This window comes from Carcharodon carcharias, chromosome 18 (genome assembly GCF_017639515.1).
Source record: "Carcharodon carcharias isolate sCarCar2 chromosome 18, sCarCar2.pri, whole genome shotgun sequence".
Lineage (NCBI taxonomy): Eukaryota > Metazoa > Chordata > Chondrichthyes > Lamniformes > Lamnidae > Carcharodon > Carcharodon carcharias.
Window position 1 is genome coordinate 76,303,414 of NC_054484.1, and position 21,090 is coordinate 76,324,503.

General features: G+C 40.5%; 1 protein-coding gene across 1 annotated transcript in view; it reads left to right on the forward strand.

The window, feature by feature from the left end:
* Window positions 1-9,875: 9,875 nt before the first annotated feature.
* LOC121290839 (immunoglobulin superfamily member 3-like) overlaps window positions 9,876-21,090 on the forward strand; it is a 191,575-nt gene continuing 180,360 nt past the window's right edge. Inside the window, exon 1 of the mRNA XM_041211828.1 lies at window positions 9,876-10,269. Within this exon, the coding sequence (XP_041067762.1) occupies window positions 10,230-10,269 (40 nt within the window). The 5' untranslated portion in view covers window positions 9,876-10,229. The remainder of the gene's footprint in view (window positions 10,270-21,090) is intronic.

Genomic DNA, 21,090 nt, shown 5'->3' on the forward strand with positions numbered 1-21,090 from the left:
GTATTTCACATAACAAAGTTAGTGCCCTTACACTGTGCTGGCCAAGCACAAACTAGAGATCAAACCTGGATCCCTTTCACTCTGTAACTCTGTGTGGATCAGTGCCACACTGTCAATGGTGGAGCAGAAGTATCTTAGCAGGGAATGACAGGTATCCCTGTAGGTATAGTATTCACCTGAGGGCTCGAGTGTGTGGTGGGAAGTATAAATAGTCAATTTAAGGTAGTTAAAGTCATTATGAAGGAAGTATTTTTAGGTCAGTTGCCAGGCTGACTCCTTGCTGTACCTGTCAGACCTCCTGGTTTATGTGACTATTAGTAATGTATAAACCTTGAAGATGGAAGTCACTTGGCTCCTCAATGCAGAGCTCATCACAGTTGAGCGAAAATCCATCCTCACCCCATATCCACACATCTGCACTTTGGCAAATGATCAGAAACAGGATCCCTCTCTTGATTTGCCCTCCCTAATCTAGGTGCACCAAGACCAGTTGTAACACCCTTACTGCTACCCTAGCTAATTCAGTGCAGAGTAACTTGGTAATCAAACCTCCAAACTTTCTGCTCTGTCTGGCTTTGCTACCTATTTGAGAAACTTAAGGGTTATGTAAGAAGCCTTTACCTATAGGTATGAAATAGTTGATTTATACTTAAGGTGTTACATGTGCTGGGGTTTTCCAGTAGTATTTCTGTTTTTTAAGCTGTTTTGTAAGGTTGTTAAAAACAACAGAATGGTGTGCCTCATTAATATTGGGAATAATATATAAATTGCATGGAATCTACCAGATGATGCTTTTGTTTCCTTGGCAACCAGTGTTTTGCAATATCATTTGGCTTTATGGTGATTTTTTTTTAGCTCAGTGAGGTGAGGGATGTTTAGTGCTAGAAGTAGAACACTTGACTACATTTTCCCCCCTAAAATTTAAATAAAAGAGTATTGGGTCACAGAGAAGAAACAGGTAAGCCTTCCTTAAAACTACCCAATAACTTGTCTTTAAAAACACGTTACTGTCCCAATGTGAATTTCTATTTTCCACATTCTATGGCTTCTTAGAATAAGATTGTTGAGTTAGGGTCAATTTTTGCCAAGTTTAAGCTGTGCATTTATGAGTGGCTGATGTTGGATCAAGACTGCTCAAATGTATAGTTGTTGGAGAGCCCAGGCTTTCAATCTTGGCTGGATTCAAGCTTGACAGGGATGATAGTGCTACATTATTGTACATCCAGTCCTTTTATGTAACTGTTCCTCAATTTTCTTCCTTTTCTCTCCTTACAGCATCAATTCACACAGGGGGAAGTTTTTACAGGTGCCAATTTCTGTGTTAACTTGCCTCAGTGACCACTTGTCATGTCTGAGTTAGTATTGTGAAAGTTAGACTTTTGTTCAAGCCTTGAAGGCATCATGGATGATACCATTCCTTTCCTCATTCAACAAATGCACATGTGGTCTTTTCTGCAGGATTCATTAGAATTCTGGTTGAGGCCACGGACTTGTGGTTAGTAATGGAGTCCTGATTTGTTTTTTAAAAATCCCCAGCATATAACAGAAAATAGTTCATGACTCACAACAAAGATAGATCCCAGTGAGGAAGATGGATTCTAGGAAGAGGATAAACCAACCATGGTTAACCAAGGAAGTTAACGATAGTATCAAATTAAAAGAAAAAAACATACAAAGATTCGTGGTAAGCCAGAGGATTGGGAAAGTTTTAAAAACCAACAGAAGATGACCAAAAAATAAATAAAGTGGTAGAAAATAAACTTTGAAGGTAAACTAGCAAGTAATATAAAAACTGACAGCAAGAGCTTCTTTAAATATATAGAAAGGAAGAGAGAGTCAATATGGGCCCCTTAGAGAATGAGGCTGGGGAAATAATGATGGGGAACAAGGAAATGGCCGAGGAGTTGAATAAATACTTTGCATCAGTCTTCACGGTAGAAGAAACTAATAGCATACCAAAAATACTACGTAATCAAGGGCAGAAAGCGAGGGAGGAAATAAATACAATAACTATCACTAGAAAAAAAGTATTAGGGAAACTAATGGGGCTAAATGCCGATAAGCCCCCTGGACCTGATGGGTTCCATCCTAGGATATTTAAGGGAGTAGCTGCAGAGATATTGAATGCACTGGTACTAATCTTCCAAGAGTCCTTAGATTCTGGAAAAATCCCAAAGGATTGGAAAACTGCCTGTGTAACGCCCTTATTCAAAAAGGGAGGGAGACAAAAAACAGGTAACTATAGGCCAGTTAGCTTAACATCTGTCATTGGGAAAATGTTGCAGTCTGTTGTAAAGGATGTTATGGCAGAGCATTTATAAATGCATAATATAATCAAGCAGAGTCAGCATGGCTTCATGAAGGGGAAATCATGCCTGACAGATTTATTAGAATTCTTTGAGGAGGTAACAAGCAGGATAGGTAAAGGGGAATCAGTAGATGTTATATATTTGGATTTCCAAAAGGCGTTCGTTAAGGTACTGCACATAAAGCTACTTAATAAGATAAGAACCCATGGTGTTGGGGGTAGTATATTAGCATGGATAGAGGATTGGCTAACTGATAGAAAACAGAAGGCAGAATTTTACAGCCCTGCTTCAGCAGGGACGGGGCTGTAAAAAGCAGCGAGACACTCTAAACCTCATTGGCATTGGCGGGAAAGTAAAATCCCCCCTGCTGTAAAATTTCACCCAGAGAGTTGGGATAAGGGAGTCATTTTCAGTATGGCAACCTGTAACTAGTGGAGTGCCACAGGGATCAACGCTGGGGGCACAATTATTTACAATATATATTAATGACTTGAATGAGGGAAATGAATGTACTATTGCCAATGTTGCGGATGACACAAAAATAGGTGGGAAGGCAAATGGTGAGGATGACATAAAGATTCTACAGAGGGATATAGACAGGTTAAGTGAATGGGCAAAAACTTGGCAGATGGAATATAATGTGGGAAAATCTGAAGTCATGCACTTTGGCAGGAAGAAAAGAGGAGCGGAATATTATTTAAATGGAGGAAGACTGTAGAAGGCTGCAACACAGAGGGATTTGGGAGACCTCATGCATGAATCACAAAAAGCTAGCATATAAGTTCAGCAGGTAATAGGGAAGGCAAATGGAATACCTTTATTTCAAAGGGAATGGAGTATAAAAATAGGGAAGTCTTGCTAAAACTATACAAGGCACTAGTTAGACCACACCTAGAATACTGTGAACAATTTTGGTCCCCTTTTCTAAGGAAAGATATACTGGTATTGGAGGCAGTCCCGAGAAGGTTCACTAGGTTGATCCCGGGTAGGGAGGGATTTTCTTATGAGGATCCAACAGAGGGTGGTAGTGAGAAGTGATGGAGAAGCATTCTGGGAGAAGTCAGCGCAGTCACCGCAACTCAGAAGGGGATCGAGGAGGACCCACTGTCAAAGAACGGAATAGCCCCAAACATTACATTGCTGTAGATTTTCCATCCCTCCCTCCTCCTCAAATCAAATAAAAAGAGAGAGAGAGAGAGAGGCAGTACCTTCAGGAGTGCACCAGACCTGTGAGGGACACCCTTCTGAAAGTGGATTTTTTAAAAACCAGCCGATTGCTGAATAAACCCTGATGAGTTTTTTTTTCAATCTATTAAAGTAATTCATTGCTTAATATTGAATTAGGAGCTATAAAAAAGTATAGAGCGGTACTGTACAAGTATGATTAGTCAAGAAACAAGGCTCCTAGCTAACATAAATAAGGCCCCGAGCTAGCGTATTTTTTAAGGGAGTAACTAGCTTAATCGAGAGGGATGTCATGGCAGGAGAACTCAGACCCGTGATATGCTCCTCCTGCAGGATGTGGGAAGTGAGAGACACTTCCAGCATCCCTGGTAACCATGTGTGCGGAAGATGTGTCCAAATGCAGCTTCTAGCTAACAGGATTTCGGAGCTGGAGCTGCGGGTGGACTCATTGTGGAGCATCCATGATGCTGAGCAAGTCATGGACAGCACATTTAGCGGGGTGGTCACACCGCAGATGGAGATTACACTGGCAGAAAGGGAATGGGTGACCATCAGGAACAGCAAAAGACTCAAGAAGGTAGTGCAGGAGTCCCCTGTGGTTATCTCCCTCTCTAACAGATATACCGCTTTGGATACTGTTGGAGGGGATGGTCTCTCAGGGGAAAGCAGCAACAGCCAAGCTCATGGCACCATGGGTGGCTCTGCTGCTCGGGTGGGGTGGGGGGGGGGGAGGGTGAGAAAAACAAGTGGCAGGGCTGTAGTGATAGTGGATTCAATAGTTAGGGGCACAGACAGATGTTTCTGTGGCTGCAAACGAGAATCAAGGATTGGTATGTTGCCTCCCTGGTGCCAGGGTCCAGGATGTCACAGAGTGGCTGTAGGACATTCTGGGGAGGGAAGGTAAACAGCCAGTGGTCGTGGTACACATTGGTACCAATGACATAGGAAAACTAAGGGATGAGGACCTGCAAGCTCAGTATAGGAAGTTAGGAGATGAATTAAAATGCAGGACCTCAAATGTAGTGATCTCAGGATTACTCCCAGTTCCACGTGCTAGCGAGAGCAGGAATAAGAGGATAGACCAAATGAGCATGTGGCTGGAGAGATGGGGTAGCCGGGACGGATTCAGATTCTTGAAGCAATGAGACCGGTTTTGGGGAAGGTGGGACCTGTACAAACCAGACGGGCTGCACCCAGGCAGAGCTGGGACCAGTGTCCCTGCTGGGGCTTTTGCTAGTTCTGTTGGGGAGTATTTAAATTAGTGTGGCAGGGGGAAAGGATCCCAGGAGTATGATCAGATAGGTCAGATTCAGATCAGAAAAATGGAAGTAAAACATTAGCTAGGGACGTTGTGATAGACATGGAGTTACAGGAGAAGCAAAGTTTAAAAAGTGTCCAGCAAGGGAAATTGACGGGGTTAAACTGTTTATACTTCAATGCAAGGAGTATTACAAACAAAGTAGATGAGCTAAGGGCACAGATAGACATATGGCAGCAGGATGTCATTGCTATAATGGAGACCTGGCTAAAGGAGGGACAAAACTGGTGCTTAATACCCCTGGTTATAGAGTCTTCAGACATGATAGACTAGGAGATAAAAAAGGAGGGAGGAGTAGCACTAATGCTTAAAGAATCAATTCCAGTTGTGAGAAGGGATGATATACTAAATGGGTCAACAAATGAAATAAAAAAAAGGGGCAGTCACACTACTGGGAGTATACAACAGACCCCCAAATAGTGAAAGGGAGATAGAAGAACAAATATGTAGGCAAATTTCTACTTGTAAGAACAAGGGGGCAATAATAGTAGGAGACTTCAACTATCCTAATATCAACTGGGATTGAAACAATATAAGGGGCCCTGAGAGAGAAAAATTCATGCAGTGTGTCCAGGAAAATTTTTTCAACCAATTAGTGACTAACCCAACGAGAGGATATGCAAGACCTAGTCTTGGGGAACGAAGAAGGGGAAGTGGGTGAAGTGACAGTTGGCGACAGTGATCACAATTCAGTTAGATTTAGCATTACCATGGAAAAGGACAGAGATAAGGCAGGAGTAAAATTCTTGAACTGGGGGAAGGCAAATTTTGCAGAAATGAGAAGGGATTGGCTGAGGTGGACTGAACAGCACTACTGGAGGATAACACAGTGGAAAACCAATGGGAAGCACTAAAAAGCGAGATCCTAATTGTACAAAGTAGACATGTCCCCTACAAAAATAAGAGTGGCACTATCAGATCTAGGCCCCCTAGTTGTCTAGAGGAATACAGGGGAAGATCAAACAGAAAAAGAAAGCATACGATAGGCACAAAGAACTAAGCACTGTAGATAGCCTAGACGAATAGAGGAAGTGCAGGGACGAAGTAAAAAAGAAAATAAGGAAATCAAAGAGAGTGCATGAAAAAAGATTAGCAAGTAAAGTTAAAGATAACCCAAAGATGTTTTACCAATACATTAATGCTAAAATGTTAGTTAAGAAAAAAGTGAGTCCTATCAGAGATGAAGATGGAAACTTGTGTGTAGATGCAGAGGCTGTGGGAAGGGTTTTGAATGAATATTTTGTCTCCGTGTTCACAAAGGAAAGGGAGGATGTAGATATAGTAATCCAGGAGGAATACTGCGAGATATTGGACGGGATAGTCATAAAGAGAGAGAGGAAGTACTCGAAGGGTTGAAATCCTTGAATGTTGATAATTCACCAGGGCCAGATAGATTGTTTCCGAGGCTGCTGAAGGAAGTCAGGGAGGAGATAGCAGATACTCTGAGGATGATTTTCCAATCTTCACTAGATACAGGGGAGGTACCAGAGGACTGGAGAAATGCAAACGTAGTTCCATTGTTTAAAAAGGGGTCAAAGAAAATGCGAAACAATTATAAGCCAGTTATTCTTACATCGGTGGTGAGCAAATTAGTAGAATCAGTCCTGAGAGATAGGATTAACTGTCATGTGGAAAGGCATGGACTAATCAGGGATGGTCAGCATGGATTTGTTCAAGGAAGGTCTTGCCTCACAAATTTGATTGAATTCTTTGAGGAAGTGACAAGAAGAGCTGATGAAGGTAGTGCAGTGGATGTTGTGTACATGGATTTTAGCAAGGCATTTGACAAGGTCCCACATGGCAGATTGGTCAGGAAATTAAAAGCCCATGGGATTCAGGGTAATGTGGCAAACTGGATAAAAGGTTGGCTTTGTAACAGGAAACAAATGGTCGATGGATGCCCTTGTGAATGGAAAGTTGTCTCAAGTGGTGTTCCACAGGGCTCGGCGTTGGGACCCTTGTTGTTTGTGTTATACATTAACGATTTGGATGTGAATGTGGGGGGCACAGTTGGAAAACTTGCAGATGACACAAACATTGGCCAAGTAGTGGATAGTATAGAGGATAGCCATAATCTCCAAAATGATATAGATGGGTTGGTGGAGTAGGTGGTAAAGTGGCAGATGGATTTTAACATAGAGAAGTGTGAGGTCATACACTTAGGGAGGTCAAACAGTTACAGGGATTACACAATAAATGGGAATATACTAAGAGGGGTAGATGAAGTGAGAGATCTTGGCATACAAGTACACAGGTCCCTGAAGGCAGCAGTTCAAGTAGACAAGGTTGTAAAGAAGGCATATGGGATGCACTCCATCATTGGCAGAAGTATAGAATATAAAAGTAAGGATTAATGTTGGAATTGTATAAAACACTGGTGAGGCCACAACTGGGGTATTGTGTGCTGTTCTGGTTACCTCATGACAGGAAAGACATAATAACTCTGGAGAGAGTGCAGAAGAGGTTTACAAGAATGTTGCCAGTGTTAGAAAAATGTAGCTACGAGGAGAGATTGGATAGGTTGGGGTTATTTTCCTTAGAGCAAAGAAGGCTGAGAGGTGACTTGATTGAGGTGTACAAAGTTATGATGGGAATAGGTAGAATGGACATGATAAAATTGTTTCCCTTGGTGGAGAATTCTAGAACCAGGGGATATAGATTCAAGATAAGTGGCAGAAGGTGTAGGGGGGACATAAGGAAGAACTTTTTTCGCAGAGGGTAGTGGGTGTCTGGAATTTGCAGCCCAAGTTGGTGGTAGAAGCAGAAACTCTAAACTCTTTTAAAAAGTACCTGGATCTGCACCTTAAGTGCTGTTAGCTGCAGGGTTATGGGCTGGGTGCAGGAAGGTGGGATTAGAAAGGGCACTTGGGTGTCCTCGGGCTGGCATGGACAAGATGTGCTGAATGGCCTCCTTCTGTGCTCTTTTCTATGGTTCTATGGAGAGGTTGAGTAGGTTGGGCCTGTACTCATTGAAGTTTAGAAGAAATGAGAGGTGACCTTATTGAAACATATAAGATTCGTAGAGGGCTTGACAGGATAGATGCTGAAAGGTTGTTTCCCCTTGCGGGAGAGTCTAGGACCAGAGGGCATAAACTCAGAGTAAGGGGTTGCCCATTTAACATAGAGGTGAGGAGGAATTTCTTCTCTCAGAGGGTAGAGAATCTGTGGAATTCTTTACCGCAGAGGGCTGTAGAGGCTGGGTCGTTAAGTATATTCAAGGCAGATTTTTAATCAGTAAGGGAATCAAGGGTTATGGGGAAAAGACAGGAAAGTAGAGTTGAGGATTATCAGATCAGCCATGATCTCATTGAATGGTGGAGCAGAATCGATGGGCCAGTTAGCTGCAGGGTTATGGGCTGGGTGCAGGAAGGTGGGATTAGAAAGGGCACTTGGGTGTCCTCGGGTGTACTTTGTACACCTCTGCTCCTACGTCTTATGGTCTTATATGGTTCAGCACCACACGCATTTATTTGCTCATTCAGCCAGCAGGAAGCTCAGATTTCTCCACTTTTTATCTCCAAAACTAAACTAAACAATTAAGGTAGACTGATAGTAACCTATCCACTCTACTTAATTTTGAGCTGCTTTTGAAATGTCTTTCCTCTTTTCTGGGGTGGCAGGCAGAAGGTTTAAAAAATCTATCAGAATTACTTATAAAATTTGAGACTAACTAAAGGAACGAAAACTTTCATTTTGAGTCTAACATTCATCAATCCATTCGGATACGAAAATGCCACCAAGGCAAGGTGAGTATGGAATATCTTTAAATCAAGTTTTAGAAAAGTCTGACTAAAACTTATCCAACAAATAACCTGAATCCTAACTGAAATTTACTGAAAAATATACAAAATAATGCCCTGAAGTTTGGGCTATCAGAGAATATACAGGTGGATATACACTATAAAGTCATTCAGCCCTCTCCCAGTGGGCTAGAAGGGATCAGTCTAGTGTATTTTTGCTTGGCTGATATCATCTTTTGCCAAATCCAAAACCAGGCAGGGATAGAAACGGACAGGGAATGGGTTCATGATTTTCTTTGCTAATGATTAAAGTTTATTGAATGCCTTAGTAACCTCAATAATAATAATGAGGCAGAAAAGTGAGAGGACAAAATGTACCAAGTTTGAAAAAAAGAGACTTCTCAGTTTACATCTTAGTGATCGTCAGTTAAAAGCTCAAAACTGTCCTGTCCAAAACCAGGTAAATGACCTTATTCGCTCTTCACTCTCAATATCATGTCAGGGCTCAATCAAGCAAACAGACACAGTGAAAAGATTCTTCCCTGGGGCCAATATCTCCACACAAGGGGCTCAGTTAGGATTTAGACAGTTTCAGGTATTATTCAGATTTGATTAAGATGTATTGACCCTTCTAAAAATAGAGCATTGAAAGTTATAGGAAAAATAAGAGTTAGGCAGAAGGGACCAATGCATCCAACACAGCTAAGAAGGCCGAAAAATTAATGGTAATTAACCATCTATCGGTCTATGCATTATATACACTATCATTGTGCTTTCAGCATAATAAGGTTCCATATGCATTATGATTTGAACAGGTTTGGAACAGGATTACATGTAATTCACATTTAGCTCAGATCCAAGTAAGTAGCGCCAGTAAAGGTGTCAGTTTTTCAGTCTTTATTTTCCTTTCCTTGTTCTTTTTAGCAATCCTTTTTTAAGATAGCACAGCACAGCTCATTGCACCACATTCGGTCCAGATTCCTTTGTCCCTCTCTGCTGTTAGAAATTTGGTTCTCCGTCCCTTCTATCTTTCTCTGCTTTTCCCCATCGGTTTTGTTTAATGGCTTCTCCATGACTCTTTGTTCTGTTTCTCTCCATTCTCCCCTCACTATACAGTACTTCTGTTTGTCGATCTCTGATCCCCCTCACTCTCTCATTTTCACAGGACTTGTACAGCCCACATTCCCACCCACACTTTGACGTCAGGCTCCAGCCCATTCTCCTCCACTGATGCTGTGTAATTGGATCCCTCTCTCGCAGCTCCTGGGCGGATCCCATCATTCAAACCAGTCCACTCCAGCCTATAGCCAGAGTGCTTGTGTGTTCCCAGCTCAGCTAAGCAGCTGCTCAAATGAAGTGAGAAGCTTGAGGGTTAGAAAGAGGGTGTGAGAAGCTTTGAACACACCTGGCTGTAACCTCGTCCAAACACAGCCCTCACCTGGATAGCAGAACATCACTTACTGTAGAAACACTGGTGCTTAGTACCTTTCAACTCCGGCGATTTCTCTTTTTCCAGCAACGGCGCACACCATGGAGGCACTGAAGGGTCAAGGCTCAAGCCGGGATCCTCAGTGATTTAGGATTAGAAGCAAAGAGCACTTGCGAGAGAGACCAAGCTGTAGCCTGATTATAAACAGAGGCATTGTTTAAACAATTGAAAGCAAACCTTCAGCAAAAATGAACAACCTTCCTATCCGCTTGATCGCGTTGTTATTGGGTGAGTTTTTAAATTATTAATAACTGTAGCTCTATGATTCAGTATTTTGAATTGTTTTTAATGGTATCTCTAATAACGGTAGCATGCTTGCATCAAAAAGTGCATCTCTAACAGGTTCGTAGTTTTCGGTTGACTAATTTTTGGATCGTAAATTAAAGTATCCACTGTTAACCAAATTGATATACTTGTGGCATTTACAGAAGCTCTGGATTGTACAGATCTTTTCAGACAATCTCATGAATGCAGTCTGTGGCAGAAATATGTTTTAATTGCACAGAGAAACTCAGCATCTTTCAATATTAGCTTTGGCTAGTATAAACTCACATTTTATTTGGAACCGAAAAGAAGGATGAAGCCCATAAACAGACCTTACTCTCTTTGACCAACACCGCCTTTTTCTTTTTGTTCAATGACACTAGCAGAACCTGGTAAGGTTCATGATCAATCAGTTACTGTTGGGTTTCAGCACTGAAAGCCCATGTTTGTTTACATGATCAATCTGGATTGACTTATCATTATGTTGATCAATCTTGAGTTCAAATTGGCCACATGCCCTTTGCAGCAGAAGATAATTGAATTGCGATCACCATTCTGATGGTTTTAAATTTCGATGCTGATGTACAATTTGTGATGATGCCACAGGCATAAGGTTATTTGAATATCACTCCATATAAAATTAGAATTGAAAGAACAGACTAGTCCCAGTCAGTAGCATTTAACCATTTACATTAGTTGATATGAATTTAATTTGTATATTTTGAATTATGTACAGCTAAGTATATAAGAATTATTTTGAATTGTTAGAAATTATATTGTTTCTTTGTTATGTTTTACTATTGACTGAAGTCTGAATTCAGTGCAGAGTGCATTCGATGCTTACATTAAATTCATGAGACAGCACTAAAATGAGTTGCATCCCAAAGTGCAACATTTCTGAAAGTGTAAACTGCATTAATTCAGAAGGTTAGTTTTAAAGAAGTATATATTTTGTCCCAAAGTGTGAAAGCTCTATTGGGGAATGGAACACTTCTCTATTTTGGCACCCAGCAGTCACATCAAGTTTTCCTGAGTGAGATATACCATGGACCAGACACAAAGTAAAATTCTCTTTGCTCGAAAACATATGTCTTAACATTAAACTTAGAAAAGCAAAGCCCACTTTAACAATATGAATTTTCATGTCCAACAGCACTCATAACTCTAAATTAAATTACTAATTGGTATGAACATATTAAAAAAGGACAACAACACAATGTAAAATCTGCCCAATTCAGTCATGGTGCATCCATGTGCACCCTATCCTTAATCATTCTACCTCCTGGAAGGGGTAAAAAAAGGGAAAACAAACCTGTGACTGAGCAAAAACTTTTCAGCTTCCCAAAATCAGTTTAGGGAGATCATGGTTGCCCATGCCCCTCATAATTGCAATTAACTAGTCACATAACCACCAACCCCCCCCCCCCCCCCCCCCCCACCTCGCCCCACCACCACCCCATTACTGGAAATCTACTGCCTCAGTAAATTGTGAAGTACCCAGTTAAAGTATGGTAATGACTCCTTATCGCATTTTGTATCTGCCTTCACAGTAGAAAACACGAAAACCATCCTAAGAATAGTAGAAAAGCAGAGGGCAAAAGGGAGAGAGGAACTTAAAACAATCACAATCACCAATTACTAGGAAAAGCAATAGGACTAAGGGCTGACAAGCACCCTGGACACGATGGACTGCATCCTTGGGTCTTAAAGGAAGTGGCTGCAGAGATAGTGGATGCATTGGTTATAATCTTCCAAACCTGCCTAGATTCTGAAAAGGTCCCAGCAGATTGGAAAGCCACAAATGCAACACCACTATTCACGAAAAGAGGGAGACAAGAAGCAGCAAACTATAGGCCAGTTAGTCTAACACCTGTCATTAGGAAAATACTAGAATCCATTTTTAAGGAAGTTATAGCAGGACAATTAAAAAAGAAACATCATAATACAATCAGGTAGAATCAATGTGGTTTTGTGAGGGGGAAATCATGTTTGACAAATCTGAGGATATAACACACAGGGTGGATAAAGTGGAACCAGTAGATGTAGTGTGTATTTGGACTACTAAAAGACATTCGATAAGGTGTCATGTGAAAGGTTACTGCACAAGGTAAGAGCTCATGGTGTTGAGGGTGATATATTAGCATGGAAAGAGGATTGGCTAACAAACAGGAAACGGAGAGTCGGGATAAATGGGTCATTTTCAGTTCAGAGAACTCTAACAAGTGCAGTGCCACAGAGGTCAGTACTAGGGCCTCAACTATTTACAATCTATATTAATGACTTGCATGAAAGGATAGACTGTATGGTAGCCAGATTTGCTGATGATATAAAGGTAGGTAGGAAAGCAAGTTATGAGAAGGATACAAAGGGATGTGGAATGATAAATTGAGTGGGCAAAAATTGACAAATGGAGTATCATGTGGGAAAATGTGAGGTTGTCCACTTTGGCAGGAAGAATAGAAAAGCAGAATATTATTTAAATGGAGGTTGACTGCAGACAGAGAGATCTGGATGTCCCTATACATGAATCACAAAAAGTTAGCATGCAGGTATAACAATTAATGAGGAAGGCAAATGGAATGTTGGCCTTTATTGCAAGGGGGCTGGAGTATAAAAGTAGAGATGTCTTCCACTACAGCTAGACAGGGCATTGATGAGACTGCATCTGGAGAACTTTGTAAAATTTTGGTCTCCTTACTTAAGGAGGGATATTCTTGCATTGGAAGCAATTCAGAGAAGGTTCACTCAGATGATTCCTGGGACGAAGAGCTTGTCTTATAAGGAAAGGTTGAGCAGGTTATGCCTATATTCATTGGAGTTTAGAAGAAAGTGTATGAGATTCTGAGGGAGGTTTGACCGGGTGGATGCTGAGAGGATGTTTCCCCTCGTAGGGAAAATTTAGAATGAGGGGCATAATTTAAAAATAACAGGTCTCCCATTTAAGATGGAGAGGAGAAATTTCTTCCTTCAGAGAGTCATTAGTCCTTGGAATTCTGTTCCCCAGAAAGGCTGTGTCATTGAATATATTCAAGGCTGAGTTAGACTGATTTTTGATTGGCAAGGGAGTTAAGAGTTATTGAAAACAGGCAGGAAAGTGGATTTAAGGCCACAATCAGATCGGGCATTGAATCTTATCAAATGGCAGAGCAGGCTCAAAGGACCAAATGGCCTACTCTTATGCATGTTGTTGCACTTCATTCCAGAGATTCCTTTATCTATGAATGTGTTTGGCATGAGTCTTGTCCTATTTTCCGATTCCATTTTAAGTAACCCACCTACCTGAACTGTATCCCTATGCTTCATCATTTTAAAGACCTTCTTCATATCATTTTCAAGTCTGAGTTTCTCCAAACTAATTGTTGGAGCCCATTTGTTTTAATGAAAGTATTTGAAAGGTGAGTAACATCCTTGTCACCCACCTCTGCACCTTCTTGAGAGTTGCATATCCTTCACCATGTGCAAGAACCAAAACTGGGCACATTACTTCATAATAGAGCCTTATATAATCCAAGTATGATACTGTTTGTTTTGTATGCTGTGGTACTAACAATACAATCTAAATCCTATTTGCTTTTCAAATGGCCACCTCACACTGCCTCTACAGTTTATTGAGTGTTTTATCACACAAACCTTTTACATCCAGCAATGGAAGAAAACTGTCAGCAATGAAAGGGCTAGAAATTCATCTCGGGCAGTGGTGCAAAACAGGCAGTAAACGGATTGACCACCCAATGTATGCAGTATTTGATATTCGGTTCCATTGACTGCATATGACGGGTGGGCGGTCGATCCACCACCACCTGAGATAAATTTCTACCCTAAGAACATTCAAAGCTGAACGTGAAAATGAACTGAGAGCAAGATTATAAACTAAAGTAGTATTAACTGACTGTTTTAGTACAGTTGGTGCTACATATGCCAGTTGAATAGGCACAACGTCACATTTACTGTTCCATTATAAAATCTGGCAATACAAGGGCAAATAAATGCATCATGCTCAGTTTGCTAACTCTGAATGCACTCCTGTGCAGAGTGACTGGACCTCTGTGTGTATGCATTACCATTTACATTGTTTTCGCAGTAATTGCTACCTTGTCAAGATCAGATTATTTAATTCTTTACAGATTACAAATTACAAATTTCTAGTAGCCTTGTGGTGGATGCCTGACAGTGTATGCCGGTCTTCAGGAGAAAGACCGGCAGCAGGATTTTTGCCCCGGTTAGTGGAAAGATATGACTTTGATCCCTCTCAACCTAGTGCTCCCAATCTACAGACAGAATGGTTGTGGGCTTTCCATTGTATAATCTGAATTATTCTGAAGACTTGCCTCCAAAAGCCTCTGCAGCAGTATTTTGTCCTTGTAGATATTAAGTTTAAAAAAAAACTGAAGGTAATGAATAATCACACAAAGAAGTGTTTTTTGATTTTGTTTGTTTTAATTCAGATATGAGTTCTATATTAAGAAAGACTTAAGAGCGTCTTTCACATCCCCAGGATATTCCAAAGTGCTTCACAGCCAATGATGTACAATTGAAGTGTCACTTGTTATGCAGGAAGTCTACATATTTTTATGTCTACAGGTGAAAACTTAATGAAAATTACAAAGAGAATTTTAGACGCTCGGTTAAAGTTAAATAAACAATGATGAAGCTGAGAGCCCGTGGTTGTGTGACACAGATATAGAGCCTACATTTGAAGCTATAGAAATTCTTGCCATCTCATGACTTGAGCTATATAACATTGTAAAAAACTTTATGCTGTATTATTCAGTAAATAAATCAACAGCTTAGACTTTCCTCCCCTTCATCATTCTTCTTTACTATTGTGGTCAGGAGAGGGAAATTAGGGAATCCTGTCACCTCCTCACATACTTATGCGATTTTCTGTAGAAGTGATATTTAGTTGGATGTAAATAAATTTGATGTCAATGAATAAAATTCATCATCGCATGCATTTTCTTTCATTACACCTAAGAAATTACATTCCAGGATTCGAAGTCGCCAAGGAGACAGGTAATTTAAAAATCCTAAGCAGCGCAATACATTGCATTTTTTTTTATATTCTATCATGGGATGAGAGCATTGTTGGTAAGGGGGCTTTTATTGCTCATCCCAAATTGTCCTTGAGAAGGTGGTGCTGAGCTGCATTCTCGAGCCGCTGCAGTCTGGTGTTGGTACTAATGTACTAAATTTAAAATGTTTCAAAAATTGCCCACCTTCTTCAGTTACCTAGAGGTAGTTGTTGATGTACGTACCCAAGGCCTGCAGTTGTAACATGCTCTCTCCCCCCACTCACAGGCTGATTCCTAGAATCAGCCAGAAATCACACCCAACAGTACTTAAATTGGTTGTACAGGATAATCTACCCGGGTCAGCAGCATGGGCCACAGGAGTGTGCAAAGTTCACCCTGCACTAGTTCTATCCAAGTTATTCCCAGGGTAGAAGCCCGACATGTTGAGTAAATAATTTTTCTAATGACCCTCTGACAATAGTGGAAAGAAATGGCTCTTCAGATTAACTTTTATTTACTCCATATTTACATGCAAGACCACCTGCCTATCCTCCCCTTGGACCTTGCAGTTGAAAAACTTGAATAAAATCTTTGGTCTGTGTTTAAGACACATGTTAACACTACAACTTAGTCATTGAAAGGGTAAAAGTGTCTGAAGTAGCCCTATTTTCCAACAGGAGGAAATTTCAACTTCCTGTGTATTTTTGGAAACTAGTACATCTGTCACAATGGCACTTCGGAATGCAGGAGATTTTGGCTTAATTTACACATGACTGTTTCACACGCAACAAAAGCCATGGATGTAAAGAGAATGCTGTACAAAAACAAGTATTGGCGAAAGGAAAATGGGAGACTGAATACTGGATAGGGTGGGAGTGGGCAACACACTGCAGAATGGAGACTAGCAGGTTCTGAAGGTTCAACTCCGAGTCAACCCAGAGTAAACTATGTAGTGTCCATGGCAATGAGTGACTGATATGAACTTATTTCCTCCAATCTCAACTCACAAACAGTGGTTTTAAGTTAAAACAAAGTAAAATACTCTAGTTGCTGGAAATCCAAAATAAAAAAAACAGAAAATGTTGGTAATACCCAGCAGGTCAGGCAGCATCTGTAGAGGGAGAAAGAGAGTTAACAGAGATGATGGTTTATCGGAATCATGGCTTTCAGTTCTTGTCTTATATGCATATGTGGTGCATAATACAAAAGATTAGATTTAGATGTTTGGATTTCAATCCCACATTTTCACTGTATGTTAATCTGAAAATCTAAAACTTCAATGTAAATAAAAATTTTCTTTGGTAATTTTTAAAATGCAAAAGAAAAGATAAAACAATCATGACATTTCACAAAGATGGGTCTTTGATTGCCAACTATTCCTGAAACAGGGTGTGATGTACTGCCTTGTAAAGTTTTTATTAGATTTCCCTGCACAATCTTGTTAATGCTTGTTGCACAGCACCTATTGTGAGATAGGAATCTGCTAATGTTTCATCTACTTCACTCTTGTTTTTCACCAAATAAGGAAGCCTGTAAGAAATTAATATTATCCAACCAGCCAGCCAACAGCAGTCCATCTAAAGCATGATTAACACCAATGGGTGAGAATTGTAATATATTGTTGCATTTCAGAAGACTAGCATGAATTTATTAATTTCTCAGAGCACCTATAAATATTTTTCTTGAATCAAATTATCAATTTATGCTTGTATATAGATAGTTATGTGATATCGACTAGTGCCAATGAGCAGCTGAAGTGATATTGCCACAATTTATTTCATAGAGGATCTTTATGGCCAAAAGAATGAGGAGGCATTCATTGTATTATTCTAGACTGATTTTGAACTCTATGTTGTGCCACTTACCTGTCTGTACAGTTGCATTTTTGTTGGACGTGTAGCATGTGAAAAAGCTACAAAAACTAACAGATTACTAGAGAGCTGCCCACTGTTGAAACCCCAAGAGTTCAGATTGTACAGTCATCATGATGGCGAAACTATCAGAGATCGCCACCATTACTCCTCTGAAACTGACAGCACCTTCTGGTATCCACAGCTATACAGTTAAACATGGAAATCCTGAAGTTGCCGCCAGTGATTCTAAGCTTCCCCATAGAGTATACTGAAGTGCCATAGACTTAAAAAAGTAAAAGTTACTGAACTGACGTAAACTTGCCCTTTTATGCTATGAGCTGCCATGTAAAAAAAACCCTTGATTGAGTTACAGCTTGTTGAATGAGTTGCAGCTGTCATTTTAGCAACAGACTAGTTCATAATTATTGCTGAACAGCCTCACTGACCCTGAAAAACTAATTTTATATTTGTGCGTTGTCAAATTTCTTCATTATGATAAGTTAACATTTTCACATATTGATGTTTTTCTTATATTTCAGCTTGCATTTTGATCCCATGTGTATATCCCAGTCGTTTAATTGGCTTTTGACAAAATTTAAATTAAATTTAAAAATTCAGTCCATTTTACTTCCTGGCTTGCTGTCTGTGAAAATACCTGTGAATGGTTGCTTATCCTGCTTGATGACATCACTGTTGTTGATCATCTGGCGATCCCCTTGAATTGGTGCCAGATACAAACTGATGTTGGCAAAAGGAAAATCCATGCCACAGAGATGGTTGGATCTTTGGGGGCAACTTTTTTTGAAGTTAGTGGTAAACACTGTCATTTCACTGCTGAACAAGAAATGCAGTTCAGTTGAAGAAGCTCCTGTAACTCTCCCACGGTGGTTCTATTTTAGTGAGCCTGGACTATGATGCTGAGCCTCAATGTAAACAAATAAATAGAGTTGGTACTATACCTTTTCAACCTGAGTAGTAGGAAACTGTGGTATAATGCTAATGTCACTAGACGAGTAATCCAGAGGCTCAGGCTCTGGGGACATGGGTGGCAGCTGGTTGAATTTAAATTCAATTAATTAATAAATTTAGAATTGAAAGCTAGTCTCAGTAATGGCCATGAAACTATCATTAATTTGTCATAAAAACCCATCTGGTTCACTAATGTCCTTTAGGGAAGGAAATCTGGCCTACATGTGACTCTGGACCCACTGCAATATGGTTGGCTCCTAACTGCCCTCTGAAACGGCCTAGCAAGCCACTCAGTTGTACCAAACACCTACAGAAAAGTCGAATGGGCTGCATTGGTTCAGGAAAGCAACTCACCACCACCTTCTCAAGGGCAATTAGGGATGGACAATAAATGTTGGCCTAGTCTGCAATGCCCACATCCCATGAAAGAATTTTTGAAAAAAACAAGGTTTGAAGAGAGAATAATGTATAACCTGCAGACCTCTGCTGAATTTGCTTTATAGTTCCAAGGTGATGGTACTGTTAGTAAGGGTAACACCAGGTAAGGGTAGTCTTGGCTCTATCATAATATGTTCTTGCCCCCTTTGAAGTTGATCAGCTGCCACTTTGATCTTAGCAGCAGCAACTTAATAACTATTTTTTACTGGCTGTACTGGCAGAAAAGAAGTGCTTTTTGACAGATATATGTAAATTCTGAGTAGGGATTATTTCAGTCCTTCCTAAATAAGAAGAGCTGTCAGATTTTCAGATCAGAATGACACTTTTAGCGATTGTATTTTTTTGCAGATGTCTCCTGTTAGTCATTGTCACCCCTGTATGCAGCTGCTAGTTGTGCTATAGGGTTGCCCATCACTGCTTTGCTTTCACAGGCTACTGTCAATTAATTTCATAAGAAAACCAGTTAGATTTTTTTTGTGCTATTAGTGGTTTGTCCTGCCTGCAAAGCCTAGTTGTTAGTTTTGCATAGCATTGCTGTTGTCTTGCCCTCTTTGTAGGGGCCAGTCACCATTTTATAAAACCCCTATTTCTGTTGTATAATATCACATGCTTGTTCTGTGTGTGTGTGTGTGTGTGTGTGTGTGTGTGTGTGTGTGTGTGTGTGTGTGTGTGTGTGTGTGTGTGTGTGTGTGTGTGTGTGTGTGTGTGTGTGTGTGTGTGTGTGTGACCAATTGTTGTTATTCCTGCACCATATGCTCTGGATGCTCTACCATATGCTGACTCTGTGTATCTGGATTAGTCACTGTGTTTTTTGTACCATATTCTTTAGGGGCTGTTTGCTAATCTTAGCTTTAAAAAAGTCAGCATGAGTATAAAGTGGCAAAACCAAATTTGTACTTGTGCTACTTGTTTTCTAATAGAATCAGGAAAAAAGAAATACACCCATAGGCAGTGTAACAGCAGGAGGCAGCCAGCAGCAACTATAAGAAGAACAGATGGCTCATAATATTAATTCTTGTAGTTGTTGGGAGTACAAAAACATTTGCAAAGTTGTTCTCTGCTACTTATATGAGTTTCAAATACAAGGGAAGAGTTACTTTGAGACTCCCAGTCATCCACAAGCAAGAGAAATAGTCAGTGGACGTCTTGCTTGATTCAGAATATTGAGATGCAGTACCACTTGAACTCCTAGCATAAATATGAAGGTCTGGTTTAATCACTGGTTATGGGGTAACCATAATCCAACCATAATCTTATGGAGGGCTGTGCCTGGAATCTTTTGCCCCTCCTCTGTGGCAAGCTTGGTGGCAGGGGGGCACTTAGTCAGGAGGGAGAGTGGCTGTTGTGAACCCCGCCACTTTCCTACCTCTATCCCAATTAAATCTGTTGCGGGAAGGCCCTTGACAAGTGGGACTTAATCCCAGGCAAGACCTGCCACTGGCCTGTTAAGTGCATGAGTGGCACAAGTTACAGCAGGCTTGCCTATAAGTGTCATATCGGCTCTCTAGTCAGCATCTGAGACCTCCAGTTGCCTCTGTAAAATTCCGCCCTAGGAGTTCAGCCACATTTTTTCAATGTGTAGAAGCTGTTTATAGCAGGTGGTTAACGTCATCAAGTATACCACAGTGCACTTTGAAAATCATAGTATGATCAGACAAAGTCAACATGATTCTTCAAAAGGGAAATCCTGTTTGGCAAAACTATTACAGTTTTTTGAAGATGTAACTAGTAGGGTAGATAAAGGGGAACCAGCAGATGTAGCATACCTGGATTTCCAAAAGGCATTCAATAAGATGCCACAAAAGAGGTTGATAGGTATGATAAGCGCTCGTGGATTTGAGGGTAATGTATTAGCATGGATAGAGGATTGCTTAATGGATGGGAGGCAAATAGTGGACATAAATTGGGCATTTTCAAGTTGGCAGGCTGTGAATAGTGGAGTACTGCAAGTACTGGGCCTCAGCTATTTATAATATATTAATGACTTAGATGAAGAGACAAAGAGCAATGCATCTACGTTTGCAGATGATACAAAGCTAGGTGGAAAGATAAGCTGTGTGGAGGACACAGGCTGCAAAGAGATATAGACGGGTGAAATGAGTGGACAACAAGATGGCCAATGGAGTATAATGTGAGGAAGGGTGAGGTTAATCACTTTGGGGTTGTAAGATTAGAAAAGCAGAATATTTTTAAAAGGTGTGAAACTTGTAAATGTTGAAGTTCAGAGAGACTTGAGTGTGCTTGTACAAGGAACGCAGAAAATTAGCATGCAGGTACAGCAAGCAGTTAGGAATTCAGATGGCATGTTGACCTTTAATGCATGGGGATTGGAGTACAAGAATAAAGAAGTCTTTATACAATCATACAGGGCTTTGGAGAGACCACATCTGGAATACTGTGTGCATTTTTGTCTCCATATTTAAGGAAGGATATACTTGCATTGGAGCTAGTGCAGCAAATGTTCACTAAATTGGTCCCTGGGATGAGGGGGTTGACTATGGTGAAAAGCCGAG